Below are 9,969 nucleotides of genomic sequence, written 5' to 3'. Positions count from 1 at the left end.
GTTTCTATGTTTAACATCAGATTATAAAATAATATATAAAAGATTAATTAAACTCAGATTTTTCAAGAATAGCCCAGTTAAATTGACTGCCACCCTCAATCATGCCTCAATGCCTTGATTAAGCGTAATGGTGGACATGAGAAATCCTTGTGTGCTCCAAGAGCACCACGTCATTTATGGTCTGACAAATAAAAACCTGCCATTTCATTAAACTTAATCTTGGCTGTAACCTTAGCTGTCAGCTTTTTAATTTGTATTTACTTAGTAATTTAATTTAACAATTTCTTTTAGAAAGTCGTCCTCATCTTTTGTTCCCGACTTTTTCTGCCCTCGTCGCTAGTTCGTCGTCTTCTTCTCCATTTGTTTTTCCAAAACTCCCTTCCACATAATAATTTTTCTTCTTTGTTGTGTGTTTCTGCGCCAAGAACCACCATGTTTCTCCCCTCCTCTTCCCTCATCACCCTTACCTTCTCTATATTTATCCTCTCCCGTCTCCCTCACCTTCACCCTCCAACTCCTCCCACCGTCACTTCCGCCCGCCCTACCTCATTCCTTCCGTCGGTGATTCCGTCTAGTTCGCTTCTCTCCATTTGGAAGATTCCAACCCTTACATCAATAGCTCTTCCTTGTACATCAATGTCTATCACCTTTTTCAACTCATGCCCATCTTTTGCCATATTTGTATGGATTTGCTTATTAATTAACTGAGTAATTAATTTTTCTACTTGCCACTTACTTTTAACCACTAATAAATATGGTCGTTTACCTAAAAAAGTCTTAAATTTCCTACGTCAGGGAGTGGCAATCAATCTCTGGCCTTTTATTTTGATTCACAAATTATGCGTTGGCAAAAAAAAATCACAAATTATGATTTTCCACGTAGCTTTTCACAACTAGTTATTAAACTTATTTTTCTGATCCCTCCATAAGCAAGAAATATGTGTGTGTGTGTGTGTGCACACTCCTCTGCTTTTATTTCGGAAAGAGAATTTTTTTTTATCATATTTATAAGTCACTTTATTAAACTTTTGACACAAATAATATATTAATTTATCCTTCATTTACTATTATGTGGATTGTTATTGTTTTGGAGAATGTATATATTAAATATGGGTAAAATTGAAAAGTTATTAAAATTAATAAATTTTAAGATTTTTTTGCTCTGATAAAATATGTTAACAATGACTTATAAATAGGATTATAAATATATGCCCACACACGTATATTCCTCCTCGCTATTGTATATGTCAAATTGTGGTGATTAATAATATATAGTTGTTTATAGCTAGAAGAGATAAAAGAGGGGAGAGGAACATGGGATGTCGTAGGGGAGGGGCACGTAAAAGAAGACACAATGAAGGACATGCTTGAATTTTGAGCCAAAGAATCTTATGATCCTCACAAACCCCACTTTCAACTTGACTCTTATTTAGTGCTTTCCATCTTGTATATGCCAAATTTTGTGTTTTTTTTTTTATTTTGAAAAAACTGTTTTTGGATAAGAATTTTGCCATTAGTCAAAGTCAATCACTCACATTCATCTTCCTTTTGCATGCCCAAATGAAATGAATCCTTTGCACGAGATAGAGAGTTTCAACTTTGTACATCTAAAAAAAATTATGTTAGATGAAGCTACTCCCAATTAGACTAGATATTGCTTGAACGTGATTCAGCATGATTTTATCGACTAATTTGACTCTCATAAATAGAAGTATTTTGTCAGAAAAAAATTAATTAATAGCATCATCAGGATATATGTGCAGAAGAATTAGTATATAGGACTCCATAAACGATCATTTATTTAATTTTAAATTTTGTTTTTTCCAGGCCATAAAAAAATTCAATTCGATTTTGGATCAAAATTAAGTCAATCCATAAATGAGAATTTATTTAATTTTGAATTTTGTTGAACAAGTGAAAGCAAGATGTCTCCCACATCCAAGCCAGTAAAACACAAATCCAACGGGCTTCGATAATTTTATATATACTTTTAATAATCTAATACTGTTATTTTTAATATAATCATTTTTTAAGTAGTTTAATTAGACTTTTAACATCATATTGGAAAGATTTATTCTTTTGACAGTATGTTTAAAAAAAATGTCGAGAATGTAGTTTTTTTTAATCAAAAAATTTAGATGAGTTGGCTTCTAGGAGCTTATTAGGGCTGGAGCATGCCTCCTAATTCAAACAGCGCTTTTTTATAGATTTTCCACTAACGAAGTCTTCACATTAGTAGCAGAATGCAAATTCATACTCTTATGGGTTAACATTGTTACGTGCTTGATGATGTTGCTGTTTTTTGGGTTTAATGTGTTAAATTTAAGCCAATTTAATCAGTTTGATTTAATTTAATTTAATTTCAACATTCTACTGAAATAAAGATTTGATTCACTAATTTGAATTGTTTATAATTTTTTTCGCGACAACCTTGCATAGTTAACTATATATAAGTAAAACAAAATATTTATCACGTGTATATTATTACTTTTATATCAATTTTACAAAGTTTGTACAACAAATTATCTAGTCAAAAATTGTTAAAAAAATTTGTGTGCCATTTTACGGCTCACCAAATGAATTATTAGCATTTGTGTGGTACTATTTTGACCCTTTTATGAAAAAACTACTTATGAAGATTAAGTTAAACTAAGGGAAAAAAATTTTTAGTTCCTTAACTTTTAACTCACTTATAACTTGGTCTCTTAATTATGACTCTGGTACAACTTATTTCCTGAATTTTTGACTCGATTTTGATTCGCTCTCTACTCTTTTTATTTTTTTATATTATTATCCTTGTCATTTCTAACTCATTCTGAGTCATCATATGTGACAAGAATGGGTAACAAAATCCCTTCCAACTCAGCTCCACCTCCACGTCACCGAAGAAAGAGAACCGGAGAAGAAAGACGAAGTCACCAAGAGGGGAAAAAGGTATAAGAAGCAATGAACCCAGTCCCACTGCCATCCGTTTTCTGTTTTTTTTTTTTTGGGGCCTCATTCATTTTTCTATTTGTGGGGTTTGTCTTTCAAAGTGGGAAATTCTTTTCATCGGATCCACGTACATATATATGACCAAAGTGGGAAATTCTTTTCTTTGTTTTGAGTAGAAAGTGTACCCGTCAAATAATATGGCAAGAGTTCAAAGGTTTGAATCCCAACAAACAAGCTATATCCGAGCCTTTCAGTTTGCTTTTGAGCTTGCAAGACCATATTTGAAACATCGTTATGAGAAAAAGAATTGAGGAATGTGGAAATGTTATTATTTGAGTTAAAAGATTAATTTTCCCTTAAATTAATTTGAATTTTAAGGAAAATAACAAATTCTGACCATTTAATTAACTTAAACTAATATTGACGACAAGTGTTAATTAATTTGATTTAATTTTCTTAATTATTTTGTAATTAATTAAACTCCTTTCGCCTCTGACTCGGAGTTTCCTAAATTTATAATAAACCCATTAACAATGGACTCTCTAATTGAGCGTAAAATTTTATTTTTACCATAGATTTATCACAAGTAATCTTATTCAAATCTAAATGTCATTGTCAGGTACTAAATATAAGAATCTCTCCTAGGAATTAGAATATCGATTTGTCTTATTATGAAAGATTAACTTTTTTTGCTAAACTAACCTTCGTTGATTAAGTCTAAGATCTCTCACATGCCCCCAAAAAAAATTTTCTAGATCTTTCATAGAGTCATAGCCTCATAAGTCCTCAACTTTAATTATATATTTAGAAGAGATAATATAATTTTTGGTCTTTTAAATTTGTATGAATTTTGATTTTAATCTCTCAAATTTTAAATTATAGGTTTTGATCGATCCAAATTTATATAAAATTATAAAGACTAATGTTTTAAATGGAAATAAATTTGAGGAACCAGAAATTACATTAATTCTATTTAAAACCAAGCAAATCTTTTAACTGTTTCTATGTTTAATATCAAGATTCTAAATGAATATATAAAAGATTAATTAAACTCAGATTTTTCAAGAATAGCCCGGCTAAATTGACTGCCACCCTCAATCATGCCCTAATGCCTTGATTAAGTGTAATGGTGGACATACGTTAGCGAGTCGCAATCAATTTGCCATCTTTGTATGGATTTCCTTGATAATTAACTCAGTAATTAATTTTTCTACTTGCCACTTACTTTTAATTAACCATTTTATTCTAGTTAACCACTAACAAAAATGGTCGTTTACTTGAAAAAGTCTCAAATTTCCTACGTTAGGGAGTCTCAATCAATCTCTGGCCTTTTATTTTGATTCACAAATTATGCGTTGGCACCAAAAAAAAAAGTTCACAAATTATGGTTTTCTACGTACCTTCTCACAACTAATTATTAAACTTATTTTTCTGATCTCTCCATAAACAAACAATACATATATGCGTGCACACACTCCTCCTGTCTTATTTTTAAAAAGCAGAAAAAGAAGTTTTTTTTTTTTTGTCATACTCACAAATCACCCCATTAAACTTTTAGCAAGAATAATATACTAATTTATCCTTCATTTATTATTATATAGATTGTTATTGTTTGGGACAGTGTATATATTAAATATGGGTAAAATTAAAAAGTTATTAAATTTTAAAGCAAAATTAATAAAATTTAAAGTTTTTTTTTGTTATGATAAAATATGTTAAAAATGACTTATAAAAAAGATTATAAATATATGTCCACACAGGTATATTCCTTCTCGCTATTGTATATGTCAAATTGTGATGAATGTTAATATAATTGTTTATAACTGGCAGAGCTGAAAGATGGGAGGGCTGGTCAAAAAAAAAAAAAAAAAAACAAAGAAAGATGGGAGAGGAACATGGGATGTCGTAGGGGAGGGGCACGTAGAGGAAGACATAATGAGGTAGATGTTTGAATTTTGAGCCAAAGAATCTCGTGATTCTCATAAAGCCCACTTTCAACTTGATTCTTATTTAGTGCTTTCCATCTTGTATATGTCAAATCTTGTGTTTTTTTTTTTTAATTTTCAAAAAACTGTTTCTGGATAAGAATATTGTCACTAGTCAAAGTCAATCAATCACATTCATCACCCTTTTGCATATCCAAATGAAATGAAATTAATTAATACTACTTCCCATCCTAATTATAAAAATTTGTTGACTGATTTAAAAAAATTAAGGAAAGAAGTTAAGTTAGTTATTTATAATAAATATGTGTTATTTTTCTTAAAATATCCTTATTAATCAAGTATATTAGCTAGAATTATTATTGCCAGAAGGATTACTTTAAAAAAATACATAAATATGAGAGACAAAGTGGATTGGAGTCTTATATTTAAGATAAAAATAAAGTTTAAATAAGATCTTCTATTAAGAACCGGAAGTAGTATGGTGGATGAAGCTACTCCCAATTAGACTAGGTGTTGCTTGAACGTGACTCAGCATGATTTTATCAACCAATGTGACTCTCATAAATAGAAGTATCTTGCGTATATTATTGTTTATGTATTTATTATTCTCCACACTAATGATTTTTTTTTTTAAATTATTGTTTTTGACTTGAGTAATTTTTGAAATTCATGATTAGTTACTTTTTTCACAAATCATACATAATATAATATATTATTAAAGTATATTTAGAACTAAATTGAATCTCCAAATAACTTGTATATTTAAGATCAGGGGTAATATAATATATTAAGTAAATTACAGTAAGGTCCTAAGAAAATAAAATAATTACAAAATCAGTCTCAAAAGTTATCATTTTTTACTCTTGAACTTGTTATTACAGGTTGCTTAAGTTTTTATTAAAAACTTTTTATAGTTATTTTTTTAAAAACTTGATTGTAATTCTTTCTAATATATTCTATGACCACAGGAGGAGCACTAGGATATATAAATCACATAAGATTGGGCTTGATAATTAAAGTTACAAAACGAAAGTTGGAGCAGGCTTAGATCCCCAGCCCAAGTACGACAAAGTTCGACCATAATCATGGCCTTGTAAATTAGGTTCTATGATTACTAGGTCCATTCTATGTGAGCATCATTTTAATTTTTAATTAAAAAAGTCATCCGCTCCAAATAATCATGGACTATAACACTCGCACATTATGATATTATTGCTAAAAGCCATATACTCCTCCGGTCCTTAATATAAGACTCATTTAACTAATTTAATTAGATTAAGAAAGTTATGTAACTTAGTTAATTATAAGAAAAGTGACACATTTTTTCTAAAACACCGTAATCATCTTTCTTAATACCCCATCTCCTCCTTCTACTTGATTATGGTTGAGGGAGTATACATAGGGGTAATTTAGAGAAAATTGATAAATATAATTAATGGATCTTATATTTAGGATCAAAATCAACTTAAGAATTGAGTCCTATGTTAAGGACCGGAGGAGTATTTTAGTTTTCCTTGAAGAATAAAGTTTTATTGATTATACATGACATTCTATGCAACTACTTGATACATGACAAGTTATACCGCTCATGATAAATAATATTTGTAATTTTTTCAGATTTGTGGTCATATATAATATGGCCCCTCCTGTTCAAACAATGTCATGCTGGAGGGATAAGTAGTTGCCTGTGTTGTTGTTATAAGTTTTAAATAATTAATTTATACACAATAAAAATTTAGTTAAAATATTAAATAGGCTAGAAATATGTTTTTATTTCCAAATATACACTTATAATAAATGAGAAAAAAATAAAAAATAAATGAAAAAATTTGATGAGAAAGTGGATGACAAAAGAGAGAACAAATAATTAAAAGCATATTTGAAGAAAAATTAAATATTAAGACAGACCTAAATTAAAACTTATAAAGTAAACTATATACTTCTTTAAATTTAGAGCCCATAAAAAAGCTAAGAGAGATTAATATTTACTTTTTTTTTCAATGACCAACACCAAGTAATATTTATTTATTTAATTTGAACGGTCACTTCATCATGAGTTTATTATTTAAATATGGAAGGAGCCTCCTGGTTATTATGAGTTTATTATTTGCGCTCCTCATGTCCCGACAAATACTACTCCATTATTTTTTATTTTTAATATAAAAGTTAATTTTTTTAAAAAAACTTTTAATGTATATGATTAAACATAGTAGTATTGAAAAATTCACAAACAGTTGTTATAATTAACTGACTTAAATAATTTTTTAAATTTCTCTAAATTAATTATTTAGGAGGCAAAATTCACATCAGAGCCTTTTTAGGGCTTATTTGAATTGGCTTATAAATAATTTTTTAAACGTAATTTACAGAATACAAGATAAATATGTCAAAAGAGTTTTATCTCGACTTATTTAAACTTATTTAAGAATCTGTTTTTAAATGGAGCTCCAAACAAGCCTTTAACATACCATGTCCTTGTAAATACGACATCGTAATGTGGGGTAAAGGGTAGTGTCCCTTCCACTAAACAGGAGCAAAGTCACGCATGAATATCCGCATTGACACGACAAAGTCCCGAAAGTTTCGAAATCAATGCATGTTATTGATAATGACTCCTCTATCACCTGGGCTTCTTTTCCGCCGAGGGCAATCTGCCTCCTCCCATTTTCTTTGCTTCACCCTGTAATTTCTCCTCCACCTCATGGGCATTACAGGAATTCCAGTTTCAAACGTATATCTTGGTGCTGCTCCACCAAACAACCAGGCCATTTTTATTATTGTCGTCTCTCTGCCTTTCCTTCCTTCTCCGTTTCCTCGTTCAAATTTCACACCGGAAAGCTAGGGCTCCGTTTGGTTTCGTCGTCGCTACTATGGAAGTGGACAATGCTGGAGCTTCCGACGCCGCCGATGCCAACAAGAAGAAGGATTGTTTCAGAGCCGAGATTGATACATCGGCACCCTTCGAATCGGTGAAGGAGGCCGTCACCCGATTCGGCGGTGTTGGTTACTGGAAACCCACTCACTCTACTCTCTCCCTTGTTCAGGTACTATCTCTCTGTCTTTCTGCCCCTCTCTCACTCACTCATTCACATGCACGCATCAGTTCCACCATTGAGGCAGAGCTTCCTACTTCGTTCTAGTATAGCTTCCCACGAGTTAACATTGCTCAAAATGTTAGGCCTTTATGACTGTCTACGCAATTACCCTTGGGGGAATTTTTTTTTTTTGGGTAATAAATGCATGTATATTTCGAATACCGAATCTGATTGTGCCTAACATGATGTTTACTATATATTTTGTTCTGTTTGTTTTTCTGTCGTGTGTTCAATGTGCATCAGATACGGCGCACCACTGAAAATTGTGTTAGAGTGTACTGTATATTTTGTTGTGTCGAGTTGCTTATAGCACATTGTGAGTAATTTCTGTAGTCATTTTGTTGCTAAGTATTTGGATTTGGAGTGAGTAAAATTGTAAAAAAATTTCCCCTTTTGCCAGCGTGCATCAGAAGAGGCTGATGCTGGGAAGCTAGAGGAGCAGACAGATGTTTTACATAAAGAACTGATTTTGAAAGAGAGGGAAACTCTTGATGTGTTAAAAGAATTAGAAAGCACGAAGAGGCGTGTGGAAGATTTGAGATTGAAGTTGCAGAAGGAAGAATCTGAAGTTAAGCATTTGGCCCTTGAGACGAGTGTTTGTGATAAAGCCATAGACAGCAAGGAGAAAGATGATAAGGAAAACCAAGGGAGCCCCTTCCCTACGTCTAGCCCAGGTTCGATATTGATGGAACTAAAGCAAGCTAAGTTAAATTTAGCAAGAACTACAACTGATCTTGCTGATGTTCGAGCTTCTGTTGACTCACTCAATAAGAAGTTGGAGAAGGAAAGAATCTCGCTTGAAAAAACCCGTGAGAGGTTAACTCATAATTCGTCCAAGATATCTTCTCTTGAGGATGAATTAAACCAGATGAAAGTAAGACTACAACTGACAAAGGATGCTGAAGATCCTTTTGATGTTGCCAGTGAACTCCAGCGGTTGAGTTCTGAGGCAGATAATTTCAAGAAAATGGGAGAAGCTGCAAAAGCAGAAGTCTTGAGAACGGTGTCTGAGATTGAACAGACAAAATCTATGATAAGGACGGCTGAAACCAGGTTGGTTGCAGCCCGAAAGATGAAAGAAGCTGCCCGAGCTGCAGAAGCAATGGCCCTAGCTGAAATTAATGCTTTATCAAATTATGGGATGTCAAATGGAGATTCTATGCAAAAGCAGGATGGAGTAACTCTGTCATTTGAAGAATATCATGATCTCACGACGAAAGCTCAAGAAGCTGAGGAAAAATCACAGAAGAGAGTCGTGGATGCGATGCTTCAAGTTGATGAAGCAAATATGTTAAAAATGAATATCCTTAAAAAGGTAGAGGAGGCTGCAGAGGAAGTTAAAACCAGCAAGAAAGCACTGGAAGAAGCTCTGGAAAGGGTGGAGGCTGCAAATAGAGGGAAGCTGGCTGTTGAAGAGGCATTAAGGAAGTGGAGAGCAGACAGTAACAAAAGGCGGTCCTCAATACAGAACTCCACCAAGTTCAAAAATGCGTACCCATCTTACCGGAGAGAATCTCGGTTACTTGATGTGAATGGATTGAATCTTGTGAATGATGAAATCAAACCAGTTCTAAAGCCAACCCTATCAATAGGACAAATTCTGAGCAGGAAGCTGCTTGTGCCTGAGGACTATGAAGCTGGCGTGGTTGAGGGAAGAAGCTCAGTGAAACGAAAGGTGTCTCTGGGTCAGATGCTTGGGAAACAAGATGATGATCCAGATAGTGGGGGAAAAGTTGACAAGGAAGAGAGTGTGCAGAAGCAATCTGCTGCAAAGAGGAAGAAATTTGGATTTGCCAGATTCTCTCTTCTTTTGGCAAAACAGCAGAAGAAAAAGAAGAAGAAGCCAACTATGAATTTAAGGTGATTGGATCATGTGCATATCGATGTTTCAGCTTCATCTAGAACTAACAAGTAACACGAGTGAGACTAATTTCTTCTCTCAGTTGTGTCCAGTACACATCTCTTCCACACCTATTCTGATTACTTCACTTGAA

General features: G+C 32.6%; 1 protein-coding gene across 1 annotated transcript; it reads left to right on the top strand.

Annotated features, from left to right (window-relative positions):
* The first annotated feature begins 7,663 nt into the window (after window positions 1-7,663).
* Window positions 7,664-9,969, top strand: LOC114763178 (WEB family protein At2g38370-like). The gene is made up of 2 exons (XM_028952790.1): window positions 7,664-7,924; window positions 8,376-9,969. Exons 1-2 carry the CDS (start codon window positions 7,751-7,753, stop codon window positions 9,837-9,839), a joined length of 1,638 nt encoding a protein of 545 aa, XP_028808623.1. The 5' UTR covers window positions 7,664-7,750; the 3' UTR covers window positions 9,840-9,969.

The sequence above is a fragment of the Neltuma alba genome, unplaced genomic scaffold (assembly GCF_004799145.2).
Source record: "Neltuma alba isolate B1F8T4 unplaced genomic scaffold, ASM479914v2 tig00011263_pilon, whole genome shotgun sequence".
NCBI lineage: Eukaryota > Viridiplantae > Streptophyta > Magnoliopsida > Fabales > Fabaceae > Neltuma > Neltuma alba.
This window is presented reverse-complemented; position numbering and strand designations above follow the sequence as displayed.

Bases quoted from the DNA above. Each gene is read 5' to 3' on its own strand.
- LOC114763178 (XM_028952790.1), top strand. From the start codon at position 7,751: ATGGAAGTGGACAATGCTGGAGCTTCCGACGCCGCCGATGCCAACAAG. The intron at 7,925-8,375 runs GTACTATCTCTC...CCCTTTTGCCAG, and splicing joins CTACTCTCTCCCTTGTTCAG to CGTGCATCAGAAGAGGCTGA.